This window comes from Symsagittifera roscoffensis, chromosome 6 (genome assembly GCF_963678635.1).
Source record: "Symsagittifera roscoffensis chromosome 6, txSymRosc1.1, whole genome shotgun sequence".
In the NCBI taxonomy this organism is placed as follows: Eukaryota; Metazoa; Xenacoelomorpha; order Acoela; family Convolutidae; genus Symsagittifera; species Symsagittifera roscoffensis.
Window position 1 is genome coordinate 13,221,354 of NC_087067.1, and position 16,672 is coordinate 13,238,025.

Here is a 16,672-nt window from a genome sequence, read left to right on the forward strand (position 1 = left end):
TTTTTCTTAAAAATTATTTTAAAACTCACCTGCGACCGTGAACCTGGTTGTCTTAAGTTAAAGTTGATGGGCTCTTTCAGTAACGCCAACAAAAAATCTTAACTTACGGAAGTAAACCTACTTCAAAACTTTTTTTTTTTTTTTTTTTTTTTTTTTCAAATTTCGTTTTTTTTTTTTTTTTTTTTTTTTTTTTCATTAAATATTAGTGTTAAATCTTTATGTTTGAACAACTTAAGGGTAGACCCTGGAGGACCTTTAGGTCCCGTTGTCTATCCTCTCTAAGTCGCATCATTTAACTTAAATTATAAATATATTCAATGTTGTATTTAGTGCTGACTAGAGAAATAAATTCTTTCTTTTAAGCAGACAAAAAAAAATGTTTTTGAGCCGATAAAGAATGTTTTCAAAATTTTAAATCCCCCTCAAAACATGTAGATAAGAAAAAATATGTAGATAAGAAAAAAAAACGAGAAAAACTGAAACTATACTGAAAGGGGATTTGCTATCTTTACAACCAATCTGAAAACAAATTTCGAATAGCACAGACATTACAAAGCAAGAAATTCTCAAAGCATGTCTGTAAGTTGACAAAAGTAGATTGAAAATGACTGCCAATTTCAGTCATCATGTGAACAACGTTATTTATGGGAGAAAAATAGCTTTGTAGCCTGTTGCAATACCTTGCCTATCGCAAGGGTTAAAAAGCACTTCTAAATATAAAGAAAATTGAATAGGACATTTCTTGGAGCTCAAATACCTGCATCATTACAGAAATAAATCAATTAACTTCAGCCTAAATCAGACTGTTATCAAAAAAATCCATGCTGTTGAAACTAAGCCGCAGACAAAACAACCAGACAAACGATAGCCAGACAACCAAAAATTTCTCAGCAGAAAATCTTCATTTCCGAAAAGTCAGGCAAAAAGGCAGGACCTTGATTGGCTAGATTACACTGATGAATTCAGTGAGCAACGTTCCAACGGAAAAAGTGTAGCCCTCAGTTCTAATATCTTTGTTAACCGCAAATGTAAAACATAGCCAACAGACGGTTGGGTTGGAAAAGAGTCAACGGAAGCAAGTACATAGGAAAAAAACACTGACTTGTTTATTAAAAAAATGTCAATTTTGGAATTTCCAGGAAATTAATAGCAAGCCATAGCGCTCTTTGAAGTTCAAAAAACAAATTAATGTGACACGTTTTGTGATAAATTACAACAATTTGAAAAACACTCGATCGATAGCTAAAATTTTTATTTCGCTGGGATATCTGATAATCAAAATCCACTTTCGATTAGGTAGTCGCTCAAGTTTTTTTGTGACCTTTACACTTTTGCTGCTCGATAGCGGACTATGCCTTCCTTTCAACTAAGGAAAATGAACTAAACTTGAGAAGAAATCAAAAGTCATGCTGCGAAAAGCTGGTTCGCAAAACGCAGCTGAAAAAACTAGTTTTACTTGACTAAAATAAAGTTTTACGGTGTTAAATCAGGCATAATTCAGCTGTTGTAAGACTGCTCGCTTGCTTTATTCGCTCGATATAAGACGAAAAATCAAATATTCAAACCGGTTTTTATCGACACTGGGAAAAACTTTTTCGAAACTTTTAAATGTGGTCCGAACCACGACTAAAAGGGCTTTAATATGATAAATCACTCAACCCAGTCCGATGAATATAGTTTGAAAATGAAAATGAAAAACTTTTGCTGAGCACTAACTTAAAAGGGGAAAAAATAAACTCGTATTATAACAAGCGTTTCCTTGTGGAAAAAAAACACTGAAACAAATAAGTTGGTGCATATTTTAATTGTCTCCAATTTTTTTGCAATATCCTTCGACCAACAATTCCAGGCATAATTGATCATTTAATGTCTGAAATATAACTTTTTGTATATTAAATTAAGTAAAATAGTTTTAATGAACAGAACTGTCCTAGAAAACCCTTATTTTATCCGTTAAAGCACTCTAAGTCATTGAGAATATTATTCAAAAAAAAAAAAACTGTTTTTAATAAAAAACAAATTTCTGCGGGAGAACCAAATGCAATAAATGCTTTTGTTCAAATAAGTTTTGATTATTCGATTGAGTCTCATGAATAATGTCTGCTCTTTAATAACCGTGACACGGAAAAAATTAATTTGCATTATCAGACCACATTCCGCTGGCATGAAACTTTATTTATCAAATTATGGCAAAGTTACCATTTAAACAGCTTTGAGAGAACGCAACCGTATTGGAGACTTGTACTCAGCTTTTCATAACAAATGAGCGCATGTTGAATGTTTGTAGCAAGCATTCAACTTCCTGAAAAAAGTATTAATCCAAGTTGGTACAAAAAGAAGCAACCGCATAGTTCGTAAATTCTTGGCAAGACAAGGTTTGAATATGAACATTTTATGCTCTGTATACACTAGCCATTTCAAGGCCAGTTCAAATATATCAAGTACCGTATCCTCATCATCGCCATTATGGATTGACAACAGGAAATTAGTTCAAAAAATTTCAAGTCTTCTAATAATTACAATCAGCTACAGTATTTCTAAGAGAAAATTCACAAAACTGAACATTAGAAGAAAATTGCAGAGCAAAAAAACCTCCTCGGGGTTCAAAAGAGAAGCCACCTTTCTCTTTCAAAAAATCTGGACTAGTCTTAATTCTAATTAAAAAAAGGTTTGAAAACATGTAAAAAAAAACAACTTCAAGCAAAAAAAAGCGACAACATTTAGTTCGATAGAAGAAAAAAACACACTCTAACTAATATACAAAATAGCGTTGAATTAGTATAGTAACAGTGTAAAATAAAAATTAACCCATAGTCAGATTAGATACTCAAAGTTATTTTTAAAATATTCAAATTCTTTAAAATGTGATGAAATAAGTAAATCAATGAAATCATCAAATTAAGAATGAAAAGTAGCACAAACAATCTTTGTACACCTCAAAACTTGAAAACATTGTGAAAGCATAGCTAAAGCCAAAAAAGCGTTCAAATCACAGCCAAATGCTAGCAAATGAAAAAACAAATCAAAATAAGAAACAAGGATAGCCGGTTACTGTGCAAGTAGCACAGAATGTTCCGACCATGGTCTTTAGAAAACTAGGTATAGAAAGCTTTTTCAAACTAGTGTAGTTTTCTGCTTGGTGTGATAAAAAGCTCTGACGTAACAATATAATTTAGGCATATTAGACAGTCATAGTAATATCGGCAAAAAACAACATTTTTTGCAGAGAAATTTTGAAGTTATTGGTTCCCAAAATAAAGCTAATAAAACTCCAAAAACTAGTTTCACTTGATTAAAATAGGATTCTAATGTCTTTAATTAGGCATAATTCAGCTGTTGTAAGCCTGCTCGCTTGCTTTATTCGCTCGAATTAAAGATGAAAAATCAAAATTTTCAAACCGGTTACTCTCGACACTGGGACCATTTTTAGAAACAATTTAGAAAAGGGCTTTAATATGATATATCACCCAACCCAGTCCGATGAATATTTGTGGTATCTGAGTTAGCGTGGAAAACAAAAGCAAACAAATATACTAAATCACACCCGATTACAAAGTTCATCCCCTTTTTCAATGGTCGGAACAAAAAGCTTTTAAATACTGCTCCATATCCCCTCACTGCATTACAAACATCCACTAATAAAACGGATAAACGACGGGCTAATTAACTGCGAAAAAAACTTATAATTCGAAAAATTAGAGCAACATAAGGATCCGGGAAAAAGTTGTTTTTTGCTGAGCACTAACTTATGTTGGGAAAAAGTGAACTAGTATTATTACAAGCGTTTCCCTTCGTTAGCAATTGACTAGCTAGTTTTTGCGTTTCTTGTTTTTGAATTACAAGCGTTTCCCTGTTTTGACTAGTTTTCGACAAAACTTTACAAAATTTCTGAAAAAATCTGGTGACTTTAAACTACATCCATTTTAACAAACGGTCTATTCATCATGTGAAAAAAAAACACTTAAATAAACAAGTTTGTGCATATTTTAGTTGTTTCCAATTTTTTAGCAATATCCTTTAGCCAACAATTCCAGGCATAATTGATCATTTCAGGTCTGAAATATAATTTTTTGTTTATTAAAACACGGTAAATAGTGTTAATGAACGGAACTGTCCTGGAAAACCCTTATTCTAACTATTAAAGCACTCAAAGTCATTGAGAATATTATCAAAAAAACAGTTTTAAATAAAAACACAAAACTTCTGCGGGAGAACCAAATGCAATAAATGCTTTTGTTCAAATAAGTTTTGATCATTCGATTGACTCTCATGAATAATGTCTGCTCTTAAATAACCGTGACACGGAAAAAATAAGTTTTGCATTATGACACCTCATTATGCTTGCATGAAACTTTATTAATGAAATTATGGCAAAGTTACCATTTGAACAGCTTTCATGTTGAGAGAACGCAACCGTATTGGAGACTTGTACTCAGCTTTTCATAATAAATGACCAGTCTTCTGAGTCTGTATTCAAAATGATGACAATTTTCAATTTGTAGCAAACATTCAACTTCCTGAAAAAAGTATTAATGCAAGTTGGTACAATTACATTTTCACAAAGAAGCAGCCGCATCGTTCGTAAAAGACAAGGTATGAATATTTGGATATGAACATTTTAAGCTCAGTATACACTAGCCATTTCAAGGCCAGTTCAAATATATCAAGTAACGTATCCTCATCATCACCATTATGGAATGACAACACGAAATTAGTTCAAAAAAACTTCAAGCCTTGTAATCATTACCATCAGCTACAGTATTTCTAAATGAGAAAATTCACAAAACTGAACCTTAGAAGGATACTGCAGAGCACAAAAAACCTCCACGGGGTTCAATTTTTTTTTTTTAAATTTGTATCTGAAAAATACAGAACAGAAACAGACACTTTCAATGTAGTAAAAATGTACAGAATGTACAGCATCAAACCATCCAAAACGGTGTGCAACGACAGGCAGAGTTGTGGTACTCGGGAACCGTGAACAGATGGAAGTAGAGCGGGCGATAGACACTGATGGATATGGAACTGGGTTGGTGGAGAGCTATAGCAGAGAGACAAGGACGACACGGGAAAGGACAGAAGAAAGGCGCAACTAGGAGAGAGTGAACTAAAAGACAGACTATCGGGAATTGAAAATATTTACATCAGCATCCACCATTCTTACTGGAGAATTGTGCCAGTCGGTCATATCTGGAGGTTTGACCTTGAGGGACACGAAAATACGTGATTTTGGAGTGAAGTTTTAATTTTCAAAATTTCGAATGGAGCCTGTCATGCTCAGTTTTCTCGCACCAATTGAAAACACAAAGTGAAAAATCAGAACGACCGAATTTGCAATTGCGGGAAAACACTTAAGAAAACAGCAGGAAATTGCTATTCGCAATTTCCAGATACAAAATAATACACGAGTAGAGCCGTCTTGTCCTGAAATAGGAAGAGAGATAATCACGAGAAGAGAGAATAACCATTCGAACCGAACCAGAATGAACATTCAACGGAAAGGTGGACAGCTTGAGTGTCCCAATGGTTCAGACAAAAACTCCAATTTGTGACATTCGACCAGAATGTGCCAAAATGCAAATTCGGCGATTTCGACTTTTTAGCAGCGAACCTTCCGAATTGGCAATTTAGAAGGAATAAGAACGTTATTCGAACGATTGGACAAAACGTGAAGGCTGAAGGATTCGGAAATTCCTAAATTTTAAATTTTCGAAGTGATGACGTAACAATTCTTAGAAACGTCAAAAACGGCCATTTTGGCAGAAAAACTGAAAAGCAACACAACAACGATAGTTGCGCTGACGAAAACAACGAAGATTGTGATAAAAAACCACAGAGAGAAACAGAAGTAACAGAGACCGCTCCAAGTTGCAACTATTGTGTCGCTACAATAGTTGCAAGGCAGTTGCTAACAACAGTGAGGGGTGGAAACCAGCCCTCCGGGTTATAGAGAAATCAAGCTTAACGTGCTTGATTCAGTGGATTCGAGAATCAGGAGGGGTTTCGGGACTGAAACTTTTATCGTTTTATATGAACTTTTAGCTTCCCTATTATGTCCTGAATTGAATTTAATTAACATCCGAATTCATTCTACTAAGATGAGAAGCTAGGAGTTGGGGGAAAGGGTTGATCCATCTTCGATGGATATGATGATTTTTATCTACTGAACAAAAACAATAATAATTCAATAAGTAGTAGTAGCCCTGTTTTTAGGAGTGACCTCGTGGTCTGGGGATACTGAGACCCAGCCATGAGCTCACTATTTCTGCATGTAGTTAAGTTAATTTGAGTGTTTTGACCGAAGCCGAAAGCAGTAACGTTTTTTGTCGACCCGATGTTAGAAAGACCACCGAAAGTACTGGCTTGGTAGAGACGGTGAAAAGCATGCAAAGCTCTGTTTAGACGTTAGCCAGTCGTCTTAGGACTTGGTTTTGTTGTCCGTCGATATGTATCTTCCGGGCGAATGTTACATACATGTTTTTATGGCGCTCCTGGGTGTTAATTTTTTTAACATCATGACCGGCAGGACCGTTAACGAGCACTCCGCGCCAAGCGGATGCTCACATTAACGCCCTTACTAGGCCTAATCCGCCGGGGCGGAAGGGTAGTTCGGAACGCGGAAGCCTTCCGGATTACCGTGAATAGCTTTTTAAACTAGTTAAGACCGAAAATTCACGAATCAGGAAGGGTGGGGGGATCGGCCATTCCATCGTTCCCTGAGAGGTTTGTGACCAAAAACACTTAAAGATATATAAAAAACCAAACAAAAGTAGTTTAGAAACACTATAAAATCAGAAAATTTTTTGAAATTTTTGAGTTAGAACAGTAAAAATAGTTCTTCGGACAACCTCCACTAGTGAATCTACAAGTTTTAAAACCCGCTTTTCGAAAGCCTTCCGGGTTGCAGAGAAATCGAACTTAACGTGTTTGATTTATTGGATTCATCAATCCGGAGGGGTCCAGGTAGCATAGTTTTTCGCAAATTTTTTCTACTAAGGCGTTTTAGATCGGGTCTTTTGCATTGAACTAGAAGAGTATAGGACTTTTGAGCTCTGATCAATAATTTTTAGGTCGAAAAGAACAGAATTGCGGAAACAGTTAGGCGGAATCTATAATAGAGAAATTTTTTGACTTGAGAAAAAAGACGTTTTGGTTAAAAACTTTGGAACTACTGGACATATCCAGTTGATCTTGGTACCAATAGATCAAAAATTAGCTGTGAAAAGTTTTTGAAATTGTTTTTAGCAAATTCACCAATTTGGGAGGGGTAGATCCTTCACGTTTTATAAATTTTTTTTTAGGAAAGCCCTTACATCCCTACCAAAAGGTAACAGCGGTTGAATAGAGTAACTTTAGGCTGTTCTAGACGAAAAGGGAAGGCTAAAGGCACAGGAAAACCTTAATCGAGCCGAAGTTAGGCTAGCGATAAGACCCTTCACCGTTAGCGTGAATTGTCAAATAAGGGGTTTAACTTCAATCCGGAAGGGTCTAGGAAAGCAGTACATACCCTTCCTAGTTAATTGAAAAAGCAAAGTCGCATCGGAGAACGTATCCGAAGGGGTATAGGTTGAAAGAAGGAAATCTCCGAAAAGCTACTATTACAAACCAGAGGGCTCCCAATCTGGAGGGGTCTTATATTTGCTAATTCGGAGGGGTCCCAATCCGGAGGGGTCTTATATTTGCTAATTCGGAGGGGTCCCAATCCGGAGGGGTCTTATATCTATTAACTCAATTATATCTATTAACTCTATTAACTCAATTTTTTTAACATCATGACCGGCAGGACCGTTAACGAGCACTCCGCGCCAAGCGGATGCTCACATTAACGCCCTTACTAGGCCTAATCCGCCGGGGCGGAAGGGTAGTTCGGAACGCGGAAGCCTTCCGGATTACCGTGAATAGCTTTTTAAACTAGTTAAGACCGAAAATTCACGAATCAGGAAGGGTGGGGGGATCGGCCATTCCATCGTTCCCTGAGAGGTTTGTGACCAAAAACACTTAAAGATATATAAAAAACCAAACAAAAGTAGTTTAGTACCCAAGAAAAACAAAAAACATAAAAAATAACCGAAAAAACCAAAAATCAGTAGAAATCATCCCCCCAGACAAGATGTGATCCGACCCTTCCGTTTGTTGTTGATACATATATTGTTGTTACAGGCATTTATATCAGTCAGGATCGTTACGATCAATTTTGTGACCCGTTTGTGAGGCTTGGACTGAAGGGTTATTTGAGCATTTAAGCACGTTAATGATAAATTGCGCTCAATCCGGAAGGGTCAGCTGATTTGCGCTCAATTCGGAAGGGTCTTGGGAGAAGACTGATCCGGCAAGCAGTACAAGGAGCAACAAGAAGGCGCTCAACCACAACAACAATCGACTGTTGGGTATCGTTAACAAGTTTTGTATCCGTTTTGGTACAAAAATTAGGATAGTAATCTGTGGGGGGCTCGACAGTGCTGCACTGTAGTGACCCTTCACCGAACTGCGAATATCCGAGTTAAGCACCTTAATTCGGATATTAATTAAACCCGGAGGGGTATAGTATTACTAATATTCTTACTTATATAGCCTATATTAATACTCCTATACCGTTTTTCAGTGAAAAATATAGAAAGCAGACCGGTTTTTAGGGTCAAAATAGCGATATTTTGATCCCCCCACAAGTCGCGATTTTTGAGATATTGATATTTTTTGAAACGAAAAAAACTCTGAAGTGATGTGTTACATCGTAACTGCACTACCATAATAGATAGAACCGGTTAAGTTTAGTTCGGAAGAGGTTGGAACTATTTTGGTACCGAAAACCGAATTTTCGCTATTTTTGATTGTACGAAACACTATAAAATCAGAAAATTTTTTGAAATTTTTGAGTTAGAACAGTAAAAATAGTTCTTCGGACAACCTCCACTAGTGAATCTACAAGTTTTAAAACCCGCTTTTCGAAAGCCTTCCGGGTTGCAGAGAAATCGAACTTAACGTGTTTGATTTATTGGATTCATCAATCCGGAGGGGTCCAGGTAGCATAGTTTTTCGCAAATTTTTTCTACTAAGGCGTTTTAGATCGGGTCTTTTGCATTGAACTAGAAGAGTATAGGACTTTTGAGCTCTGATCAATAATTTTTAGGTCGAAAAGAACAGAATTGCGGAAACAGTTAGGCGGAATCTATAATAGAGAAATTTTTTGACTTGAGAAAAAAGACGTTTTGGTTAAAAACTTTGGAACTACTGGACATATCCAGTTGATCTTGGTACCAATAGATCAAAAATTAGCTGTGAAAAGTTTTTGAAATTGTTTTTAGCAAATTCACCAATTTGGGAGGGGTAGATCCTTCACGTTTTATAAATTTTTTTTTAGGAAAGCCCTTACATCCCTACCAAAAGGTAACAGCGGTTGAATAGAGTAACTTTAGGCTGTTCTAGACGAAAAGGGAAGGCTAAAGGCACAGGAAAACCTTAATCGAGCCGAAGTTAGGCTAGCGATAAGACCCTTCACCGTTAGCGTGAATTGTCAAATAAGGGGTTTAACTTCAATCCGGAAGGGTCTAGGAAAGCAGTACATACCCTTCCTAGTTAATTGAAAAAGCAAAGTCGCATCGGAGAACGTATCCGAAGGGGTATAGGTTGAAAGAAGGAAATCTCCGAAAAGCTACTATTACAAACCAGAGGGCTCCCAATCTGGAGGGGTCTTATATTTGCTAATTCGGAGGGGTCCCAATCCGGAGGGGTCTTATATTTGCTAATTCGGAGGGGTCCCAATCCGGAGGGGTCTTATATCTATTAACTCAGAGGGGTCCCAATCCGGAGGGCTCTAAATTTTGTTAGTCCGGAAGGGTCCTATATATATATAGATTTTTTCTCTTTCCAATCCGGAGGGGTATTATTTTATTAAAGGACTTAGATAAACGGAAGAAAGACTAAAGTGAGAGGTATTAGCAGACAGGCTAGGAATCAGTGACTGCACTGGTAACTTGCCTTTCAATAAAAACCAGACCAAAGCAAAACAGGTCCGAACTCGGATATTCGCGACACTAAGTCTAAGCTAAAGAGAGCGTAATTCACTGGTGTGGATTGACACCCAATACGTTTTTTTTTGAAAAGTGACTGCCCTGAGGATTTTAGTAGGTCTAGCTCGGGCAGTCCGAAGGCAGATAGGTAACACAGTACTCGGTGGGTGCGATAGACGCCCACTTGAGAAAATTACTGCATTCAAAGTTTTGTCTGTTTGGTGCAGCACCAAGCAGGGAAAGCTTTTTCTTCAAAATATAAGTTCGACTATTGTACTGCGACCGACTAAAAGTACAATACACATACGTTTTTTTTATAGAGTTATTCATATTCTGTCATTATATATTTTTTTTGTTTTTGATTTTAAATCAACATAATTTGTGCTTGATTGGGTAGTGAGTACACTATCTTTTAAATTGACTGATAACATCATTATGTGCTAGTTCTCAAATCTTACGACCGATAATCGGTTAGTGTGAATAAATTATATACAAAAGTGTACTCTGATAACATACAGGGATTCGTGGTCACTATTTAATAAAATCTTGTGAAATTTATTGTGTTGTGTCATTATTATTGGTAGTCAAACTATAAGGTCACTAGCAATCGAATTAAGTGTATAGGCATTAACAAGTGACAAATTGAGAATGAGTCTAGACAAGTCAAGGATACCTAAACGAGGTAATAGCTCTAGGAAATTCATACCTAAAAAGCAAAGAAGAACAATGACCGATCCTTTTGTGGATTGGATCAAACGAGCCCGGACCGACAAAGGGGAGACGGTTTCAGGCAGAATGGTTGAAACAAGGAGTCAGAAGACCTCAGAAGAGCGAAAAGAACTGTTAGAAGTGGAGGTCAATACGGACCATGCCATGAACGAGAATCAGGAAGTACATGGACTGGAAGGGAGAGGCAGAAGGCTGGCGAGTGAATCTACTCCGGTAGAACAAGGCCATGATTTTGCCACTTCCACCGGGACATTGGATCGAGAGGAGATGTCGGAACAGTCTGACATCTCAACTGAAATAGCGGCAACTAGAAAATCTCCAACAGACAACACTATGATGGCAGGCGGAACTGAGAAACAAACAACGTCATCATCGTTCTCAGAAAGAATGAGGAACACCTTAGGAAACATCTTTCCATTCACAATGGGAGGGGGCGCAGGAAATGAAGGTGAATCCCAGGAGGAGGAGGACGAAGAAGAGCAAGTGGATTTTGGATCTCAAGGCAGCCTCAATAGTTCGACCCAGGAGATTGAGGCATACGTCGAAAAAGAGAATGGAAACATGGACAAATTTGGTGTGGTGAGAACGATAAGCAAGGAGATAAACACACCGGGCCAGTCGAGAGGCTTCGCGATTATGACAAACTCAGAGCTGCAAACTGGGGAGAGTAGAAACAGAGGGCTAGGCAATGCATTGGCGGATCCCGATGTGGATAATGAAAAGACGTCGAGGCAGAGAGTCAAGGCCCGAATCTCGACCAGCACGAAGCTACCTGGGACCGACAGGGTTACACCGCCACTAGTGACGCCACTCGTGGATAACGGGGCAGCACTAGAAGAAGCCTTGAACAACATAGTAGACAGTTTAGGAGAATAAAATGAACAGATGTCCATAAGAATGAGTGAGCTAGAAAGAGCAGTTCACATTGAAAGAGAAAGTCTGCGGGAAGAAATAAACCGCAATAGACAAGAAGTTGGTAGAAGCGAAAAACGCTTGAAAGAAAGAACGGACGAGCACATAGTGAAGAACTTGTCGAGAATGACAAGAGAAGCGGAACAGAGAGAGTTACGCTTAAGAGATGACATGGAGAAGTTAAGAATTCAGCAAGAGCAGTCTCTTGGGACTCTTGACACAAAGATAGACGCGATGATGGAGAGGCGAACTCAGGCAATCATGGATAGGTTGGACGGGCTACTAAGCAGCAAGAGTGGACCAAAAGAAGGGGAACCGAACTCGGGAGGTCCCAGCAGGGAGCCGAAGGTGAACTTCAATGAACATCAAAAGAGGAAGACATATGGATCCACTAGAGGCAGGGGCAGTTCATCAGGCTATGCCACAAGGGATAATAGAACATGGGGCTCAAACAGTAGAGCAAAGCAAGTTCATCGGGGAACAGACAGACCTCTAACGAACGACCGACGCAAGGCACACATTCGACTGGGAGAAGTGATTCCGGTAACAGAGGGCATGCAAGCCCGGGGAGGAGTCATGTGGGCCAGGCGGGAAACACTCACGGCGATTCGGATTGCAGGGATGCACCGCATACAGAGCCTTTGACAAGGTGTGAGGACACTCAGGCGGGACACTCAGGGGATGCTACGGCAATGGCCACAGCCTTTGAACCCCTAAACAGGTCCTTGGAGACATTCCTTACAAGGTTATCCAGAACCAATGAACGCAGTGAGAAGTCCAGAAGAGTCTTTAAGAAACCAAGATGCTATAAAGATGAATCTGATGGCTGTATTAATACCTGGATAGAGGTAATGAAACTGCATTTGAGGAAGAGGACTTGTCGGAGAGACAGGAATGCAGTGCGCTTAGCAGTAACTTGGAAGAGACAGCCCTGAACTGTGTCATGGCAAAGAAGCAATATCAGCGTGACACAGCCGAGAAAATCTTCGAAATCTTGTTAAACCGTTTTGGATCAGGGGTGCAGGGACACCAAGCGATGATGCGCTTCGAGAAACGGAGGCAGCGAGAAGATGAAACGATAGATAAGTTTCTCGACGACTTGGAAATGCTAAGAAGACGCAGCCAACCGGATGAGTCAAACCGGAGAATGAACCTGGTAGTAGCCTCAAAATTCATCGATGGTGTGAAGAATGATGAACTTCTAACAATGCTAGCGACGCATTACACACCACTATCAACCAATGCCACAACACCAGAGGAGTTGAGGCTCAAGTCAAAAGAGTATCTTTTGTTGAAACCTCCTTCGAGATCTGGATACTACAAGAACAATTATGGCAATTTTAACAACGGACCAGCAAACCAAGGGAACAACTGGTACAAACCGAGGGATGATATGGACAAGAGACGCTCTTGTGCCAATTGCAGTTCAACGGACCATCATGTGTCAGCATGCCCAACTTACAAACAAGGCATGAAAGCAATAGGCTTTAGCCTCGAGGACGAAGAGGCGTCAGAAGTTGACCATGAGGATTTCATGAGAGGAGTAATTGCGAAATTTGGCCCGAGGTGTTTCTTTTGCAACTTGGAAGGTCATTTTAAATCAGATTGTCCTCAATTCTGGGATGCAGTGGCAGACATCAAGCATCCAAGGCATGAGGAAGCTTTATCAGGAGTGAAAACCAGCAAGGCTCGCCTGTTGAGTGAAGCAGAGGCGCGCAGAAAAGACAAACCGCAAGAGCTGGCGACGAAGAAAATGCAAGCGGTAACTGAAGAGACATGTGAACCAGAACCAGTGACTGCGGCCGATGACTTCAAGATTGATTATAGGGCAGCCGCAAGGGATGCTCTAAATAGAGTGCAGCAGGAACTGGTGACAAAAGAGATCGAACAAAAAGTGAAACTCGAACTGGAAAATGAGAAACTTCAGGAACAACTGAACACCTTCGAAGCAACGGAGGTCGAGGAGACTAAAGCACCAAGCAGTTTGAGCATGAAACTCAATGTGATCTCCGGTCAGAGGTTCGGCATGGTGCCACAAGGAAGCAAAATACAGTCGATAATTTCAGTGGCTGGACACCAGGTAATCAGGAATCTGAGTGAACCATCCGAGTTCACTTTGATGCATTTGGACACATATGCAGATTATCTGAGGCAGGTGGAGCCACGCACTGAGTCGAGAGCTGTGCGAGCACTTCTAACAACGGGTGGCCCTCGCATGAAGAAACTTCATGGACAGTACCTAGAGGTCTATGGGCCGTATCAAGTGATGCTGAACGTGGATGGAATCAGTATCTACACCAGGAGTTATGTGACAACAGATGATGACCAAATGGGGCAGATCTATTTGGGTGAGGAGGAACTCAAAGTCCGTAGGATAGGCCATGACGCCATGATGGAACAAGATGCAGTACACATTGGGTATGAAGCAGATGTGACTGCACATCTGCTCGACACCAACGGAACAAAAATCGGAGTCACAGGGCTTCTGGACACAGGAGCGGTAGTGAGTGTGATGCCGATAAAAACTAGGGAAAGAATGGGCTTCACGAGGGAAGATCTAATTCCAACGAATCTCCGACTGGCCGCCGCCAATCGAGGAGCTATCTACGTAGCCGGAAGAACACCAATAACGGTCCTCCACATGGGGGGACGGGATCTTTGGATGAGCTTCCTGGTGGTAGAGAATTTGGACGACGCCGACCAATTCATCTTGGGCAGAGATTTTGTCAGGAATTTTGACGTGATGATTGACTTGAACAACGGTCGGATACGGATTAGAAACCCGGACCGGAAGTATGTTAAGAAACCAATTAATAGGATAATAACAGACGAAAACAAGGTACCAATTTTTTTAGATAGGAAAGTGAAGCTACAGCCAGGACAAGCTGTGGTGGCAATTTTTAGAATGAGAAATTTAAATTCGTTAAGCGATAGTAAACAGGTTTGTTTAGTACCGAATCCAAATAGTCAGAGTTCGGTGATTTTAGGCCGGAGCTTCTCGGTAACGCGAAACGGACTGTGTGTCAGTGTGTTATTGACCACACTGGACACCACGGTTTCAATCCAGCGTGGAAAGAAGCTTGGTTACGCTTTGCCGATGAGGACCGACTATGAGGAGACACAAAACTTGAAGAAACACAGTGTAAAAGACTGTCCTTTTCATGCAAATAAAGATAAAATTTTAAAGAGGATTAATGAATTAAAATCTATTCGTAAATTGTTTTCAATGAAATCCGAAACGGACAACGGCTTATCGAGCTGCTCGAATTTTCCGGAACGCCCCTCATAAAAAGGAAAATAGGTGAGGCAGATTTCGAAAAATTGCGGGACCTCTTAAATCGGGCGCAGATTTATTTTCAAAACATAAGGCGGATATCGGTTGCTGTAACTTCGTCGAACACGAAATTGAACTAGAGGAAGGTGCCGTTCCGCACAGAGAAGGCGCGAGACGGATGACGCCACACAAGTCGGAAGCATGCCGAGCGGAAATTGAAATGCTGCTTGAATACGACATGATAGAACCCTCGAAATCGCCGTGGGCTTGCGGGGTGGTAATGGCGAAAAAGAAAGGGGGCAGCTTAGATTTTGTTGCGACTTTCGTTACTTGAATGCGGTAACAATTAAAGATGCGTACCCGATACCGCGGATAGACGAGAGCCTCTCTAAGCTTGGTGATGCCAAGTTCATCACCACATTGGACTTCGGTTCTGCTTCCTGGCAGGTCCCTCTGCGGAAGAAGGATAGAGAGAAAACCGGATTCGCGTGCGAATTGGGATTGTACCAGTGGAAGAGGATGCCCTTCGGCTTGTGCAATGCAACGGCCACTTTTCAAAGACTGATGGCTCAGGCTTTGACCAGAGTGACCAAGAAGTACGGGAATCTCGTGATGTGTTACGTGGATGACGTAGTCATAGCGACACCGACCCTGGAAGACCACATTGATCGGCTCGATGAGATCTTTGGATGTATGAAAAGAGCAGGCTTGAAATGCAAACCATCAAAATGTGAAATCCTTAGGGATTCGATCAAGTACCTGGGAAGAATGGTGGACAGGCATGGTGTGAGGCCAGATCCGGAAGCAGTAGAGGCTGTGTTGACATGGAAGGCTCCGAGAACGGACACACAGCTAATGAGCTTCCTAGGGTTTGCCAATTACTACCGGGAATTCATAAAAGGATATGCGGACAAGGTGTATCCGATGCAGAAGCTGATGCGCAACAAGGGGAAAAAGTTCGAATGGAACGATGAGGCACAGGTTGCTTTCGAGAACATAAAGCGGGAACTGTGCGAAGCGCCAGTGCTAGGCATGCCTACAGAAAAGGGCATGTATGTTCTTGACACAGACGCATCGGTAGTAGCCATCTCAGGAATATTGCATCAAGAGCAAGAGTGGAACGGAAGAACGGTTCTCCGTCCCATTGCATACGGCAGCAAGGTCTTGAGTGACACGGAGATGAAGTATGGCGCACCAAAAGCAGAAATGTTTGCAGTAGTCACTTTCGTGGAAAAGTACCGTGCATACTTGGGGAGCGCTCCCTTCAAGTTACGCGTGGACAACAGAGCGTTATCCTGGTTGAAAACCTTCTCGATGGATCAGAGTTATATTGGTAGATGGATAGTAAGATTGGATGGCTACCATATGATAATCGGATATAGGATGTGTGATAAACACCAGAATGCTGACAGCCTCAGCAAGAAAACTGAGTTCATTGAAAGATTGGAGCAGAAGCAGGCCAATCAGGCGGAAATAAAGGAGGGATTCTCGTTTCTGGACAAAGAAACATATGATGCGCTTCTCTTAACGAGATGGTTGGATAAGTCTGTACATCCAATTCCAGGGCAATCCTGAGTTACCGGTGGAAAAAGCAGCCGAGATAAAGATCCTATCCAAGGAGGACCCGGTCCCCTTGGATCTGTTGCTGCGCTCGAATCTGGTCCAGCAAGAACTCTCTCGCATGAACATAAACAGTCTCTCATTATTGGATAAAACGGTGCAGGTCACACCGCAAGTGATGCGGATGCTG

At 40.3% G+C, this 16,672-nt stretch overlaps 1 protein-coding gene across 3 annotated transcripts in view; it reads right to left on the reverse strand.

The window, feature by feature from the left end:
* Nucleotides 1-16,672, reverse strand: part of LOC134848132 (terminal uridylyltransferase 4-like) — a 438,124-nt gene that overhangs the window by 23,799 nt on the left and 397,653 nt on the right. For 2 of the 3 annotated variants that reach the window (XM_063865486.1, XM_063865488.1), the window contains exon 1: nt 4,381-4,513. In XM_063865486.1, coding sequence (XP_063721556.1) covers nt 4,381-4,398 — 18 coding nt within the window. In that variant the 5' untranslated portion in view covers nt 4,399-4,513. Of the gene's footprint in view, nt 1-2,199; nt 2,303-4,380; nt 4,514-16,672 lie in introns of those variants that run through there. The other variant, XM_063865487.1, reaches the window with a different exon arrangement.